Source organism: Podarcis cretensis (genome assembly GCF_951804945.1).
Source record: "Podarcis cretensis genome assembly, chromosome: 6".
Classification (NCBI taxonomy): Eukaryota; Metazoa; Chordata; class Lepidosauria; order Squamata; family Lacertidae; genus Podarcis; species Podarcis cretensis.
This window is the reverse complement of record NC_137175.1, coordinates 19,653,757-19,677,605: the sequence shown is the minus strand read 5'-3', so window position 1 is coordinate 19,677,605 and position 23,849 is coordinate 19,653,757. Positions and strand designations below refer to the sequence as shown.

Here is a 23,849-nt window from a genome sequence, read left to right as displayed (position 1 = left end):
TGATTTTTATCAGAACTGTGGTTGACGAGGGAGGGTTTAAACTTCCTATTCCCATGTACAGGAGCCTTATGAAAATCAGAGGAGATCCTTATGTGTATTTTTTATTATAAACTCTAACTTGAGGTCGAAAGCTGCCCAGATTCTAGAAGAGCAAAGCTGGCAGATGGAATAATCTGGGACCCATAAAAAAGAGACATTTTTGTTTACGAAGGCTTCCCCTGAACTGTGACCCCATCATTTTACGGAATACTATTTGCACAACTGTAGTAACTGTTTTATTGCTTTTGAAAATGGCATCTTTTGTATTTCTTATCTCATTCTGTCCTGTTGCACACAGCTTCGATTGTGTTGGCTATGAAGTGGTTCACACATCTGCTTGATAAAAGAAATAATACAAAGAAGAAATCAATGTAATTGAAAGATACGGCAGTACAATGGACTGCCGCAACAGTACATAAGAAAATATGCAGTCTCGTAGTGTAACATTTAGTGAAACAGATTCGCATTGTAGCCAAAAAAACCAAATAAACTGAAAATGTAAAATTCCCTGTGAAGCTGAACCTACGCAGAATGTATTGCAGCATTGTTTATGATGAGATCTCTGGACTACATCTCACTTCATTGCTTCATTAAAATAAACTTATATAGTTTTCAAGGTTGGCAGCTGAAAATCGCCTTCTAGCCTCTTATGCATCTCTTTAAAAGAAAGAATGATCTGATGTAAATAATCCAAAGTAATGTAACCAGCTTTCCCCAAATGGGGGGTTATTGCTTCAATACTAGAATCAATTCCCAAAGTTAGGAAGTGGCAAACAGCTGTTGCCATTGATTACTCCTTATATTGTTTCCACATCCCATTGGCTTTCTCTGTGGGTTTCGTGCAATTTAGGGATACCCCCCCCCCGTGTTTGCGTACAATAGTTTGAAGGCCAGTGGAAGCAATGCGGGAAAGGAGGGTTGGAAGCAAGAATGATCCAAAACAAAGCCATACTGTTTATACTGCTTCAATGTGCCCAAAACAAACCTCTGTGTTGCAATGAGAACCAATCACAGAAATATAGACACAACACGTAGGCTAATAACTGTTAGAGCAACAACCAATGAATGATAACAGAATTGAGCTACCTGCATACACATTGTATAATAAAACAGAATATACAAAACAAAGTGTATAAAGAAAGGTACGTACCCAATATTTTTCACAATAATATGTAAGTAAGATTTATGCTACGGATCAGTGTTCACTAGTAATGTAGCTGCTGGTACTTGCAACTCAATTGCATAGGATATCTCAAGTAAACCGCAAGTGTTTCTAATGACGATATGCTTAAAGAGACAGTATAGCAAGTACAGCATATGAATACAAAGTAGACCCATAAGAAGCAGTTACACAGGACAAAGATATAACAATAATGCGTACAGCAATATTTAAACAAAGCAATTAAAATCAAGTTCAGAATTTAGCCCCCCCCCCCCATGAATAGATTTAAACAGAAAAATGAAACAGGTTTCTTGCTGACATAACCACCGTTCAAAATCTTGCCTAATACCAAATTTCTTTTGATTTACCCATAATACTGTAAATAATAAAGCTGTGTCCGAATGTCAATGGTTGTATGTTTTGTATTGTATTTTCAGCTGATGAAGTCTATTACGAAACAGTAGTATCATTCCGGAAACACTGTCCTTGAGACTTTTGAGACGTCTTCCGTTGAAACTTTTGAAAAACTATTGAGAAAACTTTACTTTTTAGACTTTTGAGACGTCTTCTGTTGAAAGCTTTGAATAACCATTGTGAGACTGACCTTTGACACCTATCTTGAACACATGGCTTGACATTCTGTGCCACTAGTCTGTTATATTGTATATATGAACTCTAATAGATTTATTTTTGAATGATATCATTATTCCGTTATATATGCTCTACTGCTTCAATGGCTTTCAAAGACTGACATCAAGGGAATGTCTCCAGTTTTGCCCTGTTTTTACCCTGCACCATCCAGTTGCATTTATCCGTTACAAATGTTTCTCCCCTTTAATTCCAAGTTAAATTGCCAGGTTCTGAAAAGTGGTTGAAATAGTACCATAATTTAGGAAAGCCAGGAAGCAGTTATAGACGATCAAATTTAATATCCATTTTTTAAAAAAGGCCTAAGCACTGAGAGTCATTTTGTGGGATCCCAAAGCTTTGCTTCCAACCCCCAAATGTTCACTAGGTGCTGAAATGATCCATGGACACGAACAACACAATGTAACCACAGAAGCATCAGCTAAACCAAAATTACATGGCAGGAGTGATGGAATTCCAGATCTGTAGCTGTGGGTGCCGACTAAAGCAATTTGCTTACCCTTTCAGTTCGCAGGACTAGACCAGGACATTTGAATGGCATTCGGCCTGCTTAGTGGCTCATACAAGCCAAATCATCATGGAAACAGTTGCTAGCTTTATCGTTTCTGCTGCAAAGACCCGCAAAGGGGTTTTGTTAATTTGATTCTGTCTTGGTTTGCTGTTGTCCGTACTTTATGTACAGTATGTTGGAAATTTACGGTATTGTTGTTTTAAGAACTTACGTCCAGCGTCCTTCTCTCATGGTAGCCAACCAGATGCTTATGAGAAGCCTGTAAGCTGGACATGGTTGCAACAGCATTCTGCTCACCTGTGATTCCCAGAAACTGATATTTACAAGTTGACATCCATTTGTCTTGAGAGACAACAGAGTGCACCTCCGGGGATGGAGTCAAAGCGCTGGAGAATCACAGCAGCTGCTGTGGCTGCAGATATCGGTAACTGTCTGTCTCCCATGGTTTTTTATTTTTGTTGTGTGTTTTTTGCTGCATTAGCAGCTTTGAAGTGATCTCCCTGGGGCTCATGCCTGGGGCAGTGTGTTTGCAGATCCTGGGGTACTCAGAGAAGAAGACCCCCCCCCCCCAGCCTTGCTGATGTGGTCCAAAGCAGAGCAGAGCAATACATTTAACACCAGCTTGGTTGCAGGAGTTGCCGGAAGGAGGCATACAAGACGCCATCCAATTGTCATAGGGACTCTGCTGCAGATTTGTGTATGCAGCCTTTTCTTCTCCTGAAGAAATCCTGCAAGACAGCAGGTACCGATTTTTCTATTTATTTATTTAAATATTTTATTTTAAGGAAGGATTTTTTGCTTACATTTTTACATTCATATCAACACAAGAAAACATTTATGTTTTGGGGGTTTTCAACCCCCGGACTTCCGCCCACCCTCCTCCCCGGTTTCCCATCATTGCCTACTATCTTTTCTGTGTCTTTATATCTTTATCTAATTTATTCATCTCCCTTGTTTCAAAATCTACCCTAATTATATCACTGGTGCTATTATAAGCCTGCTAATGTTTTTAAGTGTTTGCAGTGCTCCTTCAGGTATTCCACACAATTACCGGTAATTCATTCTTTTTAAATAATAATAATAATAATAATAATAATAATAATAATAATAAATTTTATTTATATCCCGCCCTCCCCAGCCGAAGCCGGGCTCAGGGCGGCTAACAACACTAAAACAGTACAACATTATAAAAACATTATAAAAATTAATTAAAATCAAAATTGATGGCAACCATAAACTAAAGTTTTGTAAAGATTGCCAAAGGAGGGAGTCAGGCTGCGCCCTGACCAAAGGCCAGGTGGAACAGCTCTGTCTTGCAGGCCCTGCGGAAAGATGTCAAGTCCTGCAGGGCCCTTATCTCTTGTGACAGAGCGTTCCACCAAGTCGGGGCCAGTACTGAAAAAGCCCTGGCTCTGGTTGAGGCCAGCCTAACCTCTCTGAGGCCTGGGACCTTCAAGGTGTTTTTATTTGAAGACCGTAAGTTCCTCTGTGGGGCATACCAGGAGAGGCGGTCCCGTAGGTACGAGGGCCCTAGGCCGTATAGGGCTTTGAAGGTTAAAACCAGCACCTTAAACCTGATCCTGTACTCCACCGGGAGCCAGTGCAGCTGGTATAGCACCGGATGAATGTGATCTCTAAGCGAAGACCCCGTAAGGAGTCTCGCTGCGGCATTCTGCACCCGCTGGAGTTTCTGGGTCAGTCTCAAGGGCAGCCCCACGTAGAGCGAGTTACAATAATCCAGTCTAGAGGTGACCGTCGCGTGGATCACAGTGGCTAGGTCAGGGCGAGAGAGGTAAGGAGCCAACTGCTTAGCTTGGCGGAGATGAAAAATGCCTTAAAACCTTTTGTCTTCTTGGTGTCTGATCTTCCCTGTCATTTTCACCATTTTGGTATAGTCCATCAATTTCACTATCCATTCTTCTTTTGATGGGGTTCTTTCTTCCTTCCATCCATGGGCATATAACACTCTCGCTGTTGTTGTCAGATACATGAATAGGGCCTTTTTCTCTTTTGGGATTTCTTCTCCTATTATACCTAATAAAAAAGCCTCTGGTTTTTTACTAAGTGTCATTTTAAACATTTTCTTTAATTCATTATATATCATTTCCCCATATGCTTTTGCTGGTTTATAGGTCCACCACATATGGAAAAATGTACCCTCATTATCTTTGCATTTCCAACATATATTCAACAAATTTTTTTGTACATTTTTGCAAGTTTTACTGGAGTTAAACACCATCTATACAGTCATACCTCGGAATGAATACGCTTCATGTTGAACGTTTTCGGGTTGTGCTCCGCGGCAACCTGGAAGTAACGGAAAACGTTACTTCCAGGTTTCACCGCTCACGCATGCGGAGACGCTCAAAATGACATCACGTGCATGAGCGGAAGCGGCAAAACGTGACCTGCACACGTGCAGACATGCAGTTGCGTCTTACGTTCCTTTCAGGATGCGAACAGGGCTCCGGAACGGATCCTGTTCGCATTCAGAGGTACCACTGTACATCATTTTCATGTACTTTTCCTTTAACGCACAGCATGCTGTAAACTTTATATCAACCTTCCTTAACCATGCCTCAGTTTTTTCCTCCAGGCAGTGGAGGTTTAGATCAGAGACATTTTCCAAGGGGCGTAGTTTGTCTTCATTGGCTTGTTCTGCAATGCACTCCTTCTCTGCCTGACTTCTACTCCATCCATAACCGTGGTCCATTTCACACTTGCCTCCTCTCTAGGGGCTAACTCTTGTTGGGCAACTTGTTGAAGACCCCTCCTCCCCCTTCTTAAGGTTTATTACCAGATTTGTGCCATATAGGCCTTCAAAGAGTGACACCCCTTATAAAAAACAAACGGGCCTGTTTCAGAATACTGTCCTCCAGCAAATGTTGATGACTGATGACAGCTATTAAATAATTTGGATTGGAGTGATGGTGATCTGAATAAATGGCTACCTTCTGATTTTTCGAATGAAATGTTGTGTTAATTTTCTCCTCCTCCCCCCCCCCCAGCTTTGCCAGCCAAGCTTGCATTGGTTTCCAGGAATTTGGTGGAACCAGGCAAAACAGGATGATGATGAGCGCTTCTTTCCAACCAATGAACGTAGAATGGCTGCATTTTTGCTGAGTTCCGTTGATGGTTGTTTGTAGATTCATTGTTTGCTTTCTGTGTGTAGAGAAATGTGTGTGTGTGTGTGTGCATATGAGTTTATTTTAGAGTTCTGCCCACTTCCTGGCATTTGTCTGTTTATCTATCTTTAGTTCGGGAAGAGCAAGGACAAGAGCAAGGGAAAATCCAATTCAGTTTGCATTTAAAACATGAGCCTACTCCATTCGCACTTCAGTAATAGCCATGGGTTCTGGAATTATAAAAGTGGAAGAAAAAAAATTTCTCTAGCAATTTTCTGTATGCCATGCATAATTTTATACACTTCTGTCATGTTGCCTCTTAATTGACTTTTCTCTAAACTAAAGAAAAGGCCCAAATGCTGCAATCTTTCCTCATAGAGAAGTTCCTCCAACCTGGGCTGCTCTCCTGAAACAGGATCCACAGTGGTGCTGGAGGTCTCCATGAAGTCCTAGTCCACTTCCTTGAATGAGGCCCATCCCTGGGCTTCATCTGCCTGATACATTTAAAGCAGTATCAGGCACACCAAAATCCTAGGGGCAGAGGTGCCTTCGGCCCCCTCAAAACCTGCTGGCCCTCTCCATGTTGAGGGGGTGGAAATGGCTGAGCATGGAGCAGTTCGGTGGCTGGCTCCTCCTGAGCGCGAGAGGGGAAGCCATGCCACACTGGGCTCCGTCACACGTGTGACATCACGCATGTGTCATGTGTCAGGTGCATGACATCGCATGTGTGGCGTGTGACAGGCACATGATCTCACACACGTGCAACATGCGCCACACACTGGACGTCACACTCATGTGACATGCACTGTCTGCCCCCCAATCCTGGGTGCAAAACAGAGCCTCATACCACTTTAAACAGTCATTGCTTCCCCCAAAGAATCCTGGGAACTGTGGTTTGTAAAGGGTGCTTAGTTGCTAGGAGAACCCCTAGTTCTCCTACAATTCCCAGAATGCCCTGGGAAAACAGATTGATAGTTAAACCACATTGAGGTTCCAGCTCCCATCAGCCCAGCCAGCATGACCAGCAACACCTGAAAGACCACTGGCTTCTCATCCAGTGAGAAAGAAACCCAGCACTACCCAAACATCCTGTTTTACTGGAAGGTGAAACCATTTTTTATCCTGCACAGCCCTTCGAACAGAGGACTGTTTGGGGTAACTGACTCTTCCAGAAACATGATGGGGTGAGGGGGCCCCCTAAATTTTCTGTGATATAAGCATGTAGCTTGCTGATTCTTCCCATTTTAATTCATATGTAGTGCACCTCAGCTATGAGAATTTTGGGAAATACTAAGATGGTCCTTGCTTATTGTAATACGTTGGCTCCAAAAGCTTTTCTTGGAAATTATAGTGTTGCTGAATGAATGACTGAATCATGTTGGCTCCTGATACAAAACATTCTGAAAACTTAAATTACCATCAACAGCAAGAAAGGAAATAAGGAACATACTTGCGGCTCTCAATACCCAAAAGGCATTCCAACAGCTGCCAGAAAGTATCAGCCTTGTTTAATACAAGACCATCTTCCTGTTAAATAAAACAGAGATGTTAATGTGGAATAATGGAGCAATTATGTAGAATCTGATAGCAGGAGGCGAGCTGAATGGGAATGACAACTAACCTCCCCATTTGTAAATGGAGAACCAGTCTACTGGAACTGCTGCTTGTTAGCCAAACGCAATTACAGAGTTGTATTCACAACGCCAGAGTGCAGGGACATTGTGGATCTTGTTTACAGATAGATCTTACAAGAGCTGAGCAGGAAAATGATGTCACTGTAGCTCATCTTCAAATCCGGAATACACTGATCACAGGTGAAATGCTTTGGCTTAGCTGAAAAATGAAACTCAGAGCCCCATTCCACAGGTTTCAAAATTGGTAGGTCTGTAGGGTCCATCTATTCTACAATTTGCAAACGTGTGTTGTGCACCATAGTCTATATAATAATTGCAAATGTGAGTTTTTAATGACTGCTTCATAATTGGCACATCATTTTTTAATTTTTTTTTAAACCCAGCGAAGCCTTAAAAATTTATAATGACACTTTTGCAGGAAATTAATACTCATAATCCCTACTTAAGTTTATAACTATACGCTGGATAAGACATAAGCAGAATAATCCTGTATTCATGTCACGGCAGGAGTAGAGACAGCTCTACTTGGCCCTGGCACATCTGTACCAACTAAGAGGAGCATTACATACTGGACCAATAGCCTGAGTCAACCAACTCTTTTCCCTGCAACCCATGTGACACCCTTTAACTTGCTTGATAGGTCAAGCTGGCCAAGTAAAATCCTATCAGAACTCAATGCCCTCGCCACTCCTCAGGGACTGTGCGAGACCAACATTTGACACCCTCCCCACAGACCTTATGGTGCTGGCTTAAGCTAGACTTTGGGAAAGAGCATGATTAATATTAATATGTATTTGGCGGGGGGGGGGGGATTATTGGTTTGTTTTCCTTTTGTTTTTATTATATTAGGTGTTTTGTGTTTTGATTTTGTATTTTTGTGTTGTGAACTGCCCTGTGATCTTCAGATGAAGGGTGAGATACAAATTTAATAAAGCATAATAATGATGATCCCAATCTTCCACTCCCTAGCAACACAGAAACAGTGATTGATCTTGCATCCAGGAGAGAGTGGATCTTGAACAGCAAAGACAGTTTTGTTTTGTGTGTGTGTGTGTGTGCTTTCCTGTAACATATTATAGATAACCAGTGCTTTTTTTCTAAAAAAAATGTTTAGGGGTACTCTCATTTTCCTACTCATATTGAAATATTGCTCCTCAATGAGGCCAAACTTAGATGCACGAAATGTTTAGGGGTATGCGTCCCCCCAGAAAAAAAGTACTGTAGATAACTACGTGTTTGTTTAATCGTTCACCGGCTTCCGAGAATATTCACAAAAGGCAAGCAATACATTTATAAAATAAAAACAAGGTAAACTCTAATCTAATATAAAAAGGGTTGTGTATGGGGTTGCTCCAGTAAAGCTCTTGAGAGTGGCTTGACAGCAGAATAGCAGGTGCAGGGTTGTTTATGACACACACTCCATGCTACAGACACCTTCACCTGTTGCACAACTGTCTGTCATGAAATTTGCACCTGGAGCAAGTAGCTTAACAGCCAGCCTAGAGGAGCAGCTGCTCTTAGCAGCATCACTGTTACTGCTTATGGGGCAAGACCTACTCATGGTTTGCATGTAGCAGGATGTGGGATGGATGCCGTACTAGTAGGAAAGCAACCCGTGGAGAGCAAAGAGAGCCATTGGCCTGGTTCACGCATAATACTAAGACATAGTTAATGTTAACCATAGTTCATAAACCATAGTTGAAGCTGTGGTGCCTGGCAGATGACCACCTAAACCTTATGCCACAGAGCAGCCAAGCCTAGAGAGCTGTTGGAATTCTTTTGCTACTCTTCACTCGTGGCTCCATAGCTTTTGGTCAGAGATGGCTCATTAATCATGATTAAGAAGGAGGTTTGAGTTTGCACATAATGGTAAGCTATGGTTAACGTTCCAGGAGGTTTATACACCAAACCTTGTTTAATGAGAGAACTTTAACCATAGTTAATAAGCCATAGTCCAGGTGCTCATCTGGGTTCATCCATAAGCCATGGTTTAATAAACCATAGCACTGTATAATAAAGCATTGGACTTTGCAATCTTAATCCGAGGCCCTTTTTCGTGTGGCCCCTCCACAAGAGGCTGGGGGGGGGTAGCAACACAAGAACAGGAATTTTCTGCAGTGACTCCCCTCTTGTGGATTGCTCTTCTTAGAGCAGTGTTTCCCAACCTTGGGCCTCCAGCTGTTTTTGAACTACAATTCCCATCATCCCTGACCACTGGTCTTGCTAGCTAGGGATGATGGGAGTTGTAGTCCAAAAACAGCTGGAGGCCCAAGGGTGGGAAACACTGTCTTAGAGTACCATTGTTATATATATTTAGGCACCAGGCAAAAAACATTCTTCTATAACCAGGCCTTTGACCTTGAAATATCTGTGACCTTTTAGAAGTGGGTGGGATGTTTCTAATGTATTTCTTTTTCCCCCTCTTGGATTTAATGTATATCAATGTGAGTAGTTCCGTCTGTCTATTGGCTCGGTTGTAAATTGCTTGGAGTTGCCTGGGCAAGAAAAAGCAAATGACAAATTCAAATAATAAGAAGTTTGTGAACCAGGCCAGAGAGAGTAATGAGTCACATACAGCAGTCCCAGAGCATGGATGCAAAGTAGATGTTTTCATGTGTGAATGGTCCAGGTTAATGTAATCATCACATTTTGTATTTTCTACACTTTTGTCTCCTTGTGACCCGACTATTTACAATTCCCTTCCCCCAGTTATATGTATATGCACCTGTAACGTGGGACAAATTGGGATGTAGCCCATGAAAGCTTATGCCTTACTAAATTGGTTATTCTTTAAGGTTCACAACTCTTTCATAATTGTTATTGCAACAGATTAACATGCCCATGCCACTAAAAACCATAAAAGAAATAGGTTTTAATATGGCGTTCATCTGATGAAGTCGTCTCTCGTCTACCCGGGTACCCAACGTGGAGAACCCTTCAAAAAAAAAAAAGAGTTGGGACTACAACTCCCATAATGCCAGAGCATTATGGATGGGGCTGATGGGAGCTGTAGTCCAGAATATTGGATGGCATCACATTGGCTACGCCGCTGTTTATGAAGTCTCGAAGGTGCCACAAGCCCCACGAATGTTGTCTTTCGGGGGGGGGGATCTAGATCATCTGCTTTCCCAGAACGGGAGCAGCCAGCTCCTGCCCGGGAGCGTCGGCAGTAAAGGGGTCCCGGGAGGAAACCTGCGAAAGTAAACGCAACAAAAATCGCCCACCTCTTACAATTAAAGGAGCGGACGGTGGGGGGGGGGGCTTTGCAATTCTCTCTCTCTCTCTCTCTCTCTTGCAAAGAGGAGCCTGGATCAGCACGGGAATCTCCTGCGCTGGGGCCCAACCCTTTTCCATAACGAGAAACACCGCAGAGCTCAAGCGCAACATGCACGGGCGAGCCGACGCCTCCGTCTTGCGCAACTTCCCCCTCCCCGGCAGGAGGAGCTCTGCACACGCTCAGAGGCTCTCTTGGCTTCTTTCCCCCGCCCCTTTGCCCTGGCTGGCCCAGCTCATCCGAGCTCTTTGCTCCACCCCGGGCAGACTCCGCCCTGCGCGCCCTGCCCTCTCCCCTCCTCGCTCGGAGGCCGGCCGGCCTTGCGCCCTTCTTCCTCGGCCTCGCCTCTTGGGGAGGCGGCGAGCGGCGAGGAGGAGGCCGTCCCGGAAGGCTCGGGGGCCGGGCCGCTTGCGTCGCTTCCCGTGGGCTGGCGAAGGGAAGGGGAGAAGCGGAGGGAAGGGGAGGCGCTGCCCATGCAGAGCAGGCAGCAAGAGCCGCCGCGGCGCTCCTGGGAGCAGCCGGAGCTGGAGCAGCCCAGGGCAGCGGGAGACGCCGTGGAGGAGCCGGAGGAGGAAGAGGCGGAGGAGCCCGGCCGGGCCCGGGCCCCCTACTCCATGGAGATCGAGAAGGAGTTCCGCCGGCTCGACCAGGCCGACAGCTGGGCCGCCATCTACCAGGTGAGCCGGGGCCGGGCGCGGAGAAGCAGCCAGGCGGGCAGCGCCGGCGCCCGGGAGCGCGACCGAGCGAGCTCGGGCTCCTCCGTCCTCCTCCTCCTCCTCCGCCGCCGCCGCCCCATTGTCCGCCCTTCCCCACCTCTCCACCCCCAACTCCTTTTTCTGCTGCCCTAGAGACTCGCCCCTTGCCTCGGGCTCCTTGCCCCTACTCCTGCCTCTCACTCATAATAGAGTTTTGTGTTACTTAAAAAAAAACTGCATTTCTCCTCAGCCTTAATTTTGGGTTGTGTGTGTATGGAGAGCCCCCCTCCTCCTCCTCCTCCTGCCCCACTTTTTGACCCCCTTTCCCTTGTTGCTCGGCTAGCATGGAAGACATAGAAGGGAGCGCATTGTGTGCGCTCTCCGCTTCTGGTCAGCTTCCCTTTTGAGGCATCTCCCTGTCAGGTTCTGTCGAGCCCTTTAGAGATTATGCTGCTACAATTGTGGGTCTTGTTGGTGTGTTTCATTTTTATCTCATTTCTAACACATCTGCTTTGGGAAGAGTGAGAGAGGCTCCGTTGTTTTTATCCTTGTTCCGCCCCTCGAAGCAATGCTCTTTCTTTCCAAACCCCTCCGGCGTCTCTGCCCCCTTGTACAAGGTTTTTTGGGGGCTGGGGGGGGGGCTGACTCTTGGCATGCCCTCCCAGACATGTCTGTGCGCAATCTGCTTAGGGTAACTCTTTCTCCGTTTGTTCTTCCCTAATTAACAGCTTCCTACAACAACCCATCGTTCTGCCCTGCCAAGAAATAATTCTAGTAATCCCTTTTCCCCTTGTGAAGAAGAGTGTTACTCTACTTGTCTTCCAGTAGTCTAGGTTTAGAATTAAGTAACCTTTTTTACATCCTTCCCCGGCTAAGGACATTAAGAGTCGTTTGCGTCTCAATTCCACAAGCATATTTTGCTTTATTGTCCTATATTCCTATATATTCTTGTACTAATACGGGTAGCCTACCTGGAACCTGAAAAACCCGAATATCTTTTTGTGTGTGGATATTTTGTGATACATGTATATGTATTAGCTTGAAACTGGGTTTTTTTAATCCTTTTTTTTTTGTCAGTTTTTATAATGCTGACTTTAATTTTGAAAATGTTCCCTAACACTATTGCATAACAGTGGTCTGAAGATTGGAGTCATGCTCATATATTTAACAAGTTTTTTGGAACAATTCTCTCCTCGAGTAAGTTGCATTAGGTAGGACGTAACAGGCAAGAATAGTCACTGAAATCAGTTGCCATTATTATAAAAATGATTGTATATCTTTTAATAACCGTGCACAAATACTTGTACAAATATTTTGCTGCCTCAGGGTTTGGGGTGAATCAATGGTGTGGTTGAGAGAAGGGCTTTCTCCCCAATTCTTTAATGAGCATCTGTTTTGGCATGGAGTTTGTAAGATGTGTTTTAATGGATATTGATGGAGTTTTAGTTCATACGCTGCCAGGCTAAATCAATATGAGAGATTGGGCTTTGCTACTACTCCCTTTGCAGGGGAGGTGAATGTATTTATACCTTGCCCTGGGGCTTTTGGAGAATGGAAAGGTTGCAAAATCAATTCCTTTCCTTCCGGTTATGTTATGAAGGATTGAGGGAAATATTTTGCATAACTTGGAAGGTGAGCAATGATGTTTGCACCACTGAACTAGAAATCAAGACTGTAGGCCTTTGCAGAGTTAAGCCCATTGATTTCAGCCGGTTTCAACACACCTAGCTGCAAGTAGGATTGGGATACACAATTGGTTTAGGTTTCTGCATGCCTTGGGGTAGGGGGTTGGACTAGATGATCCTTGGGGGTCTCCCTTTCAATTCTACAATCCGTGATTCTTCTTGTGGCATTTATGTTCTTCAGTGTGTTATGAAAGTGAGAATTTTGTTCCCCCCCCCCCCCGCCCAAATGTCCTTAGAACAGAAGATACCGTGAAGGCATAACACTCAGAAAGGACTTTGCAAAATGCATTAGACCAGTGTAGCTGTTACTCTTGCTTCAATCTAATTTTGTCCTTTCCTCGTAGCTTCATTGTATAGTATCACTTGGATGGTAAATTATGTCAGCCAAAGTAAGGAAATTAGGTCAAGGTGGCTGCTCCACTCTCTCTCTAGTCTTACACCATGTGCTTTGCATAAAATCACTCCTTAATGTGGTAGCACTTCACAGCGTTTGTGAGCACTTCGCTGCTAAAAGCCCAGTAGGCACATTTAAGAGAGTGCTGCAAAACTTAACTGCTAATTCTTAGAAAAATGTCTATACTTGTTCCACGATCGCAGCTTCAAGTTCAGTTCAGGTCAGAAATAAACACTGGCATCTTCTGGCCTTGGAGAAATGTTTAAATTCTCACCTGTGCTGGGGTCAGTAGAGCTGTCAGGTATTGAATAGACCATGGAGTTGAACTGCCTAACCTTCCCCATCCCACCCCTGCTTCAGTTTTACACAGAGTCATCCAGTTCCTGAATAAACCAGCAAACTTCACAGCAGTTTGAAATATTTAGGTTCACCAAGTCCTTCAGTGGAAATGTGGGCGGGTTGCTCAGTTTTGACACAAAGGTACATGCTGCATGTGGGATCATTGCCACGTTCTTTTATCAAGCCAGCTTGCCTTTGCAGTAAATTGTTCTCAAAAAACTCCTTCGTTTTCAAAGACTTTCCTCAGTCGCCTGTTCATCTGTCCTCCCCGCACCCGAAAAACAACCTTTGCCGCAGTGGTCTTCCCTTCGCTGTTTCTTACCTAGCCAAATCCATTCGCTTCATCTCTGTGGTGCTGGCCTTTGGGGGCTTCTAGGTGGGCTGCCAGGTGTGTGTGTAACACCCATAAAACAAACAGACCTGTGGTATAGTCCATGTGGCAAAAGCAAATTACGAATCGGTGGGATGGCACCTTGCCCCACAGCTGTACGTATCTGGAGTGGTACCTCTACTTACGTTCACCTCTGGTTCCGTATCCTTTGGGATACGTACGAGGCAAACCTGGAAGTATTTTTCTGGGTTTTGCCATGCGCAAAAGCACTCTACCGCCGACATGTGGAGAAGCGGTCCCTCCACTTGTGGAAGCCTCAGGATCTGACTGGAGCTCCAGAACGGATCCTGTCTGCAACCGGAGGAATCACTGTACTCCTTCCTCTCCACTTCTGGTTTAGCAATAAGGTTTGCAGCTAACCTTGAAAAAAGATGCTGTTGGAATAAGATACTGTTCATCCTAGAAGGCAGGAACGAAGCACCTGTGGCCCTCCACAGGCTGCTAGATCAAGCCAATGTCCCATCCATTCTAGCATCCCTGTCGGAAGTCAGCAAGTGAACATGAGCCACAGCAGTCTTCCCACTTATGGCTCCCAGCAGCTGGTATTCAGAGACATACTGCCTCCAGTCGTGGAGGTAGAGCGTAGCCATCAACTCCCATCTTCCCTGACTTTTGGCCATTCTGGTTGGCACTGGAACTGGAATCCAAAACACATGGGGAGAGCCGCAGGTTCTTTGCCTGAGGAACAGCTTCATCAGTTGCTTTTGGGTTTAGAATTCAGTTTGCTGCGGGCAGTCCAAGTGTTAGAAACTGGGATAGGAGCCAAATGGTTTCTGGGACCTGGATTGTGGGCGTCAAAACAGAATGTCTAGTCGCCGTTTGGGGGGGGGGGAACACTTTTTATTTATTATTTTGATCAGCACAAACTAATACGCAATTCAAATAAGTTACGCGGTGTTAATATCACATTTTTAGCAGAAATTGTAAATAACATGTTTAATTTGGTATTTACAATACAAACATTGGTACCATGCTTCAGTTTTCAAAACCCTCAACTCTTTATTGTGAAACATATTGTTGATCCTTAACATATACTGTATATAAGCCTCACTCCCCCCACCCCCATTCTGACTGTGAAAAGTTAAAGTGCAGCTTATATTCACGACATTACAGTATGCAGCCAGGAGCACAGGGCAAACAGCACCAGGAGCGTGGCGACTGCCCCACACATAGTCCCCCATCCTCTCCCCCAAGGCTGGGAAGGGAGTAAGCAACAAAGGGGCAACGCAGCGCGGCTCCCCTCACCCCGCCCAGTGTGGAGCCAGGAGCAGCGAGGAATGGAGCAGCATAAATCCGGGTATTTTTTCTCTTTTTTTCTCCCCCCGCTCCCCAGTTTTAAAGGTGTGGCTTATATTCAGGTGTGGCTTATATTCGGGCCAATACGGTACTTTGAGGCTTCAAAGCACATACATTTCAGTAATCCTTGAGTGCCAGCCAGGCGCCAAAAAAAATGGCACCCAAACTTCGGGAGGTGCTCGGAAATGGAGAATCCTTAGGCGTAAAATGTGCCTGGGACCCTGCTCATTTTGAACCCAGGCTGGCACTAAATAAATATTAATAATGAAGTACAGGCAACTCCCAATTTACCCAGGAGTTACCTTTCACGGCACTGCGTGTTTAAGTGAAATTGTATATATTTGAAACTCCAGTGAAAACACCCCATTTCTCCCACTGCCCCGTTCCCCCATATCAGATGCGTCTAAAATGGTCCCTGCCTATGGTAAACTCATTATCCAATATTCGTGTGGGACTCAAGGGGTCTGGGGTTGTTACGTCTTCCCTTACCTTGGTCATAAGACTGGAATAAAACAATTTATAGTTTTATAGGCTACTTGCCTTTAGAGTGCCTTTAGAGGCCTTTGTTCAGGGCTCAGCCTGACTCCCCTTCCCCTTTGGTATAAGAACTAGTACGAAATAGGCCTCCCGCAGTGGACCTGATGAGCATTTACTGTTCCCAACCCAAATCCTGCAGAAAGCCATCTAATTCAGATTTTAATTCTATCCTGATTTGTTTTTAAGAGGTGATTTAATTATTGTTTGATTTTTATATCAATGTTTATATTTGATGTTAGCCGCCCTGAGCCCGGTATCTGCCGAGGAGGGCGGGATACAAATAAAAGTTGTTTAGTATTATTATTATTATTATTATTTATTATTATTATACATGAACTTTTAATAAAAGAGTATGCGGTCTTTAGAAGCATGTTGTATGCATTAAACTCCAGACTATATGTTGAGTGTTACATTTTCTGATTATCCTTTTGCGCTCCTCCATTGGAAATAACTGTAATCACTACAACTGGTTCCCAAGGTCTAGGAAGAATTAAAATCATTGTTGAACAGCTGCCTATGGTGGAGTTCTAGGCCTTGCCTTGACTGGAGTTGTGCAGTGGAATGGTGGTCTATGTACACCACATCTGTGGCTTTACATAAAAGTAAATGTGTGCTGAACACTAGCAAGTACGTCCACAGACACGTCAAGTTTACACAAATGTTTACTTCCCATGCATACCTATGTGAAAACAAATTCTTGCACGCAGATAAATTACAGCACAATCTGTTCCTCTTCCAGAAGCTTTTCTGCCTGGTGGTTGTGCTGATTTGCCAAAAGTTACTAGCTGAGCGACTATTTTCATGCCAGCACTAAAGGCCAGCTGTAATAATCTATGGAGGTGTCTGGCTATATATATATATATATATATATATATATATATATATGTATGTATAGCTTGGGTGGCATTGGAAGAGTCTGGGATGTTGAGTAGGGGCTTCAACAGGAGGGAGAAACCAGGAAAAATCGCAAGTAGGCAGCTTCTGTGATTTATTGTATGTGCTTTATTGATTTTTCCTCCCTAATCAAATATTTCAGTTCAACTGCTTTTGGCTAATGGGGGAAAAAACCTTTTGATGGATTTATGTTGCATGAAAAATTAACACAACATACTTGTTTAGTGGACTAATACCAATCGGAGCCTAATTGCTATTTAGGGCATTGGAAAAAAATCCAATTTTTTGGTGTGGTTTTTTTTTTTTTTTTAAAGGACCATCCCTGAATTTAAAGAGCTTGGTGGGTTTTTCTGGGAAGTCATTGCATAATAAAACTGAAAAGTCATGTACTTACCTGTCACACTTTTTGTTTGGGGGGAAAAGCAAAACAACACTGTAATGCTTAAGCAGAACACATAGAAGGAGCTGGTCCTTAAAACATGTTGGGGATAATCAGTCTCTGACATGTAACTCCAGCCTAGAGGTGAGCCTTCTGGCAGAAATGAGAATGTTTCATGCAGTATCATATAATAATACATACTTTTATTAACTTGGCTGTATTTATACCCCCCCCTTCATGTTATTTCTGGCATCACTTACAATTTTTGAGGTTGTATCTTCTCCCTCTTCCCATGGGGTGAACTACATTTGACCAATAGCAGTGATAATCCATATTAAACAATGAAACGTGAGCATTTTGAGAAGGAACAGAAAGAAAGAAAGAAAGAAAGAAAGAAAGAAAGAAAGAAAGAAAGAAAGAAAGAAACGGGGGGGGGGGGGGGGGAGAGAGACATTTCTTTCTGAAAAAGAATAAAATATCAGTGACCTGTTCATATATTACACAATCTGACATGAATGACTATGACACAGGGTTCTCACTGAAAGTACTTTGGCATTTTTGTGCCAGATGGTTTGCCACAAATTCTTCAGGGCATAAGAGTTTGGGAAGGATGCCCAGGACAAAGGCAAAGAATCCAATCTGTTTTCCAGCCTGTACCAATGTCTCAGAAAACACTCAAAATAGCTCGCCACTTTTCTTGAAGCAACAGTGGTCTAGTTCTGGAAAGCAGCTGATGAGGCAGTAAACTTGCATCTTGGTTGTATCCCTTCAGAGTGCAAATGAGCATCTCACCGTGCAAATACCCACCTTTGGGGGGAGGAAATTCTACGCATAAAGAGAATGATGTGTAGAGAGAATATGCTAAAACCACCCTCTTTGACATCCAGTTTTCCATCATACGAAAAACAAACCCATCTCATTCTGCTGTACGCACAGACCAGACCTGATATGGTCGAACGGACTTCAGGTGTACTTTGGACTTTAGGCCAGGGATTGATGAATTTGCTGAATTCCACATGTGGTGGAACGACAGTGATTATCAACCATGGCCATTGGGCTCAGGTTATCCATCTCTGTTTCGTATGTTGAAACACACTTTAACTGAATGCTATCTTACATTTGGACTGAAGTCTCTGTGATGTTAATTGCATGAATGCTAGGAATGTGCATGTTTAAAACAAAACGTAAATAGTCTGTGCAGCACCCTGAGTGCAGAGGATGGTGCTAAGGAGCTGCCCTTGGGAGGAAAAGTGGGATTTAAATTTTTAAAAAATAAATAAGAGTTTAATCTTACCATTTCCTGTGGCCCCAACAGAACGTGCCCCTAATGGGGGGGGGGGGGGTTATTGGGTTGCTGTTTTTATTGTGATTATGTATTTTGTGGTTTTATATTTTGAGTTTATCTTGAGACCTCTGGGTATAGGGCGGTGTATAAAATCAATCAATCAATCAATCAATCAATCAATGGCTCCTATTTACACCAGGGAGGAAGCCTGCATTGGCACCAAGGGAGGTTTCTCTCTTCTTAAGCAAAGAGGGACTTTATGGAAAAGGGTTACAACTCTTCTCTCCCAGACTCTATGATCTGGATCTGTCGGAGGATCCCCTGAGGCTGCTACATGTGTAGCAAAAAAACATGCAAGTTAATTGCACCCATGCAATTATTGCCACATCTACTTTGGTCTTAAGTCTCCTCCTTAAGTGGCGCAGTCTAGACGCATATTTATCACCTGATGAGAGAACTAGACTTTAGGATATGGGGTGATGTTAACATGGAGAATGAGACTATTCATGGCTACTAGCCACGAAGGAGGCTATTGCGCTGCCTTCTCAGCTGGAGGCAGCCATGTTTCTGAATACCAGTTGCTGGAAACTGCAAGGCAGAGTCCTTTTTCTCTTACATCTTGGTTGTTGGTTTCCCACAGGCCTCTGGTTGGCTACTGTGAGAACAGGTTACTGGATGAGGTGGACCACTGGCCTGATTCAGCAAGGTGTCTTTATGTTCATATAAATGTGGCATAAGTAGCTTGCAAGCTGAAATAAACAGCCAGCTGCAATGCTAAACCAAGCTGTAAGCCCATTGAAAGCTGTGGGACTTTCATGCAAACAAGCATGCCAAGGCTTACGCTGTGTATCAGAGAAAGAGCAGGGGTGGCCTGCGTGGCACCAGCTAGATGTTGTTGCACTACAACTGGCACCATCCCTCGCCATTGACAATGCCACCTGAACCTGGTGGGAGTTGTAGTCCATTAATATCTCCTGAGCAACATGGTGACCAGCCCCAACTTAGTGCTAATGGCAAGTGCCAGATTAAAGGAGACTTCTAAGCTAGGGTTACCAGACGTTCCCGGGGACAGTCTCTGGATTTGCAAATCTGTCCCCGGACAAATTCCACCCCCGGAATTTCCCCACATTTGCAAATCTGTCCCCGGGAAACGTGGCAGCAGCAGCCTCAGCAGCCCGGAACCAGCCTGGTAGCACTGCTCGCTACCTTGACGCCTGCCATTTTTCCTGCGCCACAGCAGCGAGCATCTCCTGAAGCCAGCCAGAGCCAACTGCACTACCAGGCTGGCCCCTCCTGGGCAATGACCGCCTGCCCATGACTCCCGAGCCTCCCCCGATCCGTCAAAACAAAAGGGGAAGGAGATCAGGGAAGACTCGGGTGTCACGGGCAGGTGGCGCGCCATTGCCCAGTTTTTTTAAAAAAACTGCGCATTTATGTTTCACAGGGTGCGAAAGAAGGGCTTTGCACCTTTATACAATATGCATGTGTGCTTGGGCCCAGGGTTTTTTGCCTCACCATCCCCACTACTGACTCCCTGTTGCTACTCAGCTAAAAAAAAAAAAAGTGTCCCTGGATTCATTGAAAAAAATCTGGTAACCATATCCTAAGCAGTGTTTGAAACTCCTGTTGTTCTAGGCGCATTTTGCGACAGGGGATTTCATTAGTGCGAGCAGTTTCTGAGCTCTGGACACAGTACTGCGCCTAAGATTTCAGATTAAAACTGCAGATTGGAAGGAAAGGAGGGCCTTTTTCTGCCTCCCCACTTCCAGCTACTCTCTGAAGACTGGAGAAGAGACCCTCTTAAGAATATTAAGGGGGTGGGCAGGGGAAGGACTAGACCAGGGGTCAGCAACCTTTTTCAGCTGTGGGCCAGTCCACTGTCCCTCAGAGCATGTGGTGGGCCAGACTGTATGGGGGGGGGGATGAATGAATTCCTATGCCCCACAAATAACCCAGAGATGCATTTTAAATAAAAGGACACATTCTACTCATGTAAAAACACGCTGATTCCTGGACCATCCGCGGGCCGGATTGAGAAGGCGATTGGGCCGCATCCGGCCCACGGCCCTTAGGTTGCCTACCCCTGGACTAGACCATGTGAAAAATGAACATAAGATTTTAGCTGCAGTTCATTCATTTTCAGCTTTGTATTCTTGTTGTAAAAAAGTGCACCTAGACATTCTGTTGTTGCACCCATAACCTAGGTTTAAGGTGCCATTCAGCTCCTAGCTTTAATATCTCAGTTTCTAACACTGCTTCTAAGTAGGTGATAATCTTTCTGACAAAGCTAATGGTGTGCCTTTCAGAACATGTCATTTAGTACATGGATCTCTCTGGTATATTTACTCTCAATGTGAAGGATATTGAGCAATAGCTGGCAGCCAAGGGAAGCAAGTTTTGGCAATTTCTTTATAAGCAAGAGGGTGGTATCTGAAGAGAATTTCCTGCTAAAGTAGCAATTAATATTACTGAAGTTCCTAAGAATTGAAAATAGATGCAAGGGAGCAGCTTGTGGTCTAAATTCAACCTGCAATACTCTCTTGTAGAGTCTGGTCTCTTAAAATCTTGAGCACTTCTAAGGCCTCATGCCTTCAAGCTAACGCTGAATTAAAACAGCATTTTCTTTTATTTAAAATGCCATGAGGTTTTCAGTTAAGTAATATTGGTCTCTGGTATAATCAAATCCTAAACAGTTTGTTAAAAAAAATCCAAAACTCTGATAGTGAACTCTACAGCAGCGTCAGGGAGCATAACGTTACTTCTGTGGATATAGTTTGGGCAGGCCATCCCAATCTACATGAGTTATTCAGGCACAGAAAGTTCTGTAATGGTAGAAATTGGGCTTTTTGAAAATAAGGTTGGATTCAGCAGAAGATTAAAGGCCTACAAATTGTACTACTGTAATCTTCTTTCTCGTGGTCACAATTTTCTACTTGCCTAGAGCGTTGGGCGCTGAGATGGATATATTTTTCAACTGGAAGCCAGCATTTTACAGACCATGTTCTTTGGAAACTTGCATCTCGAAATCTTTGTAAAAATCTAGTGGAGGAGGAGGAGGAGGTGGTTTGGGACCTATTAATTTTGAAAGCCAACCCTCTAATCTGTCTGCAACTTTTCCAGTGTGTTAATTTTAATGGGTTCTTACTTTTAAAATGAACTCATCATTTTCAAAGCTCGGGTGACTCATCCTCTCCAGACTAAAATGCCACATGCAAATTTGTTCCTAAATATTACAAAATGTGGAAAACGGAAATTAACCCAGTACTTCAGTCAGTTCTTTTGGGATGACAAAAATTATTCTGCTCAGAAAACAAGTGACAGCTTTACCAGCTAGGATCAACCAGCTAGGACAACAGAACAGAGGCTTCAGGGTGGGGGTCTCCAACTTAGATGATGGACTACAATTCCCACCATTGACCATGTTTGTTGCAAAGTACCAGATTGGGAGGAGGATGTTTCGCAGTGTCATCTATGCATGTGTTTTGATTTTATCTGGGGCTCACTGTTTTGGCACTGGATAAGCTGAAAGTTGCTGGCTGTTGTCACCTTGATTTAGTGCCTGGTTTGATATGCACAGAGACTTGTTTTGTTGCTGTCCCACCAAAGATATGGCAGGAAGAATTATCAGAAGCTTCCTTTTACTATTGTTAACCTTGGACTGGACTTAGGAGAGGGAGGAGCGAAGTTTTTGTTCTTACAGCCTATTAATTCTTTTCACTTACTGCTCAATTGGCAAAACTCATCTCATTCATGGACTTGCCACCCTTTTCTGTGATCAGTCGGTTGATATTATGTGTTGTGTATCGGTTCTGTTTTCTGCAGTAGGCCTGAAAGGCAGAGAAACTACCCTTTAACAAAAACTGCTAGGTTGCTGTGCTCCTGAACCCAGGAATATCCCAGGCTATGCATAACCAATACTTCTGCTAGCATATTGCCAGCGGAGGTAACTTCTTATGGAAGCAAAACTACCGTGTATCTGTGATTACCGTCTGTGTAAACAGGTTACCCCTTCATATGGCATTAATAGCTGCCTGTGGTTAGATTGTACGCTGTGAATGGAATGAGGTTCATTCACATGACTAAATGTTGTTGGTGATAATCTGTTGCTATCTTGTGCGGTATTAGGTGCCTTAGACTTGTCACAAAGGGCTGTGATGGACACAGCACCTAGGCTGAAATGTTTTGAGATTTCAAAACTAATTTTAGGTGTTCCAAGTAAGATACAAATGGGACAATAATTTAAGTGCCAACCTGAAGGTGACTACTTTCAGAGCTGTATGTGTTCTCTCTGTTTGCCAGCAAACACAGAATCACGTGAGGACAAAACTCAGCATCCTGAAATTATTTATTGCCTGTTTGACTTGCAGAATATATATGTGGACATAGAGATAACCTGTGATTTGATGGCAGCTTTAAGGGGGTGTCCTTGTTACAAAAAAAAAAAAAAGTTTATTAAATTTGACTACCCATAACAATCCATGCATCAGATGCACACTTTTGTTCCATGGCTGCACTGAAGAGAACTGAATCCATGAGTCTTTACAGTCAATGGAGACAGAGGTGGTGTGTGATTTTATAGTTCTTTTGTTGGGGGGGGCAATTATACAATTTCAAGAGGAGCCATTTTATTAAGCACATCTTTTCCATTTTCCTTCCACTGGTCTCCCAGATCACTACCTCTTTCCCATTCATCTGCTCCACTTTCTGTTCAGCTGCTTAGGTACAATCTGAAAAGTACATAGAGATGAAAGGAGAAGTGAGAGAGAGTGTACCTTTTCCAACTTCCCCGTCAGCTCTTTATGCTTTGCAAAGGGGATCCAGTGTAACTACCCTTGCCACCTCATGACAAAGAGGCAGTGATTGGGCATTGGTAGATCCAGGCCAGGGGCTTTGTAGGCACCAAGAGAGGTCCTCAAGAGTGCCACTGTGCCCATGGCACTGTAATCCCTGGCTCAGCTTAGAGCTACATGGATGGCCCTGAGCAAAGCTTTGTCGTCATGTCCTCCCTTGTCCCACTGGAAGAAGACTTAAACAAGCCAGTTTTATAAGCCATGGGTTGATGTTGGCTTGTACCGCGACTGTTGTTTTAAACCAGGATTTCTGTTTCTCACGTAATGTTAAGCCAAGGTTCTTTGAAACCGAATGCAAACTCCACAGATGTCCTCTTCCTTCTGGCCATGCAGGGAGGGCGAGTGCTTGGGCACTACACTGTGCCATGTGGCACTACACTGTGGTTTACTGTTGCATGTGAACCAGCCAATTAGCTTAAAAGGAGAACGGCATGAACATAGCACAAAAAGGGCAAGTACTCGGCTAAAGCCTTCTTGAATAGCCAGCTTTGCTTCCAAGCATCTAAAAGCACACAGTGCTTGAAGGATCTTGCCTGCCAGGCATATCCCCGTGGTGGGTTCTCCACTTTGCAGCCAACAACCAAGGAATCTAGAGCAAGGCGTCGTGTTCTGAATGGAGCATGCAGGGGAAGGAACATAATGGCCTGAAAGATATCTGAGTGCCAATCAGTTTAGAAATCTCCGGTTTTATTTATTTGTTTTCAAAAGCAA

General features: G+C 44.0%; 1 protein-coding gene and 1 long non-coding RNA gene across 3 annotated transcripts in view; one reads left to right on the top strand and one right to left on the bottom strand.

The window, feature by feature from the left end:
• Positions 1 to 5,643: 5,643 nt before the first annotated feature.
• Positions 5,644 to 8,323, bottom strand: LOC307219242. Its single transcript, XR_013840343.1, has 3 exons — positions 7,107 to 8,323; positions 6,936 to 7,012; positions 5,644 to 5,715 (listed from the first exon to the last, which is right to left on the bottom strand). It is a non-coding gene; the product is annotated as an uncharacterized lncRNA (long non-coding RNA).
• A 2,453-nt stretch (positions 8,324 to 10,776) lies between these two features.
• PTPN1 (protein tyrosine phosphatase non-receptor type 1) overlaps positions 10,777 to 23,849 on the top strand; it is an 84,802-nt gene continuing 71,729 nt past the window's right edge. Inside the window, exon 1 of one of the 2 annotated variants that reach the window (XM_079979575.1) lies at positions 10,777 to 11,070. In XM_079979575.1, coding sequence (XP_079835701.1) covers positions 10,867 to 11,070 — 204 coding nt within the window. In that variant the 5' untranslated portion in view covers positions 10,777 to 10,866. The remainder of the gene's footprint in view (positions 11,071 to 23,849) is intronic. The other variant, XM_079979574.1, reaches the window with a different exon arrangement.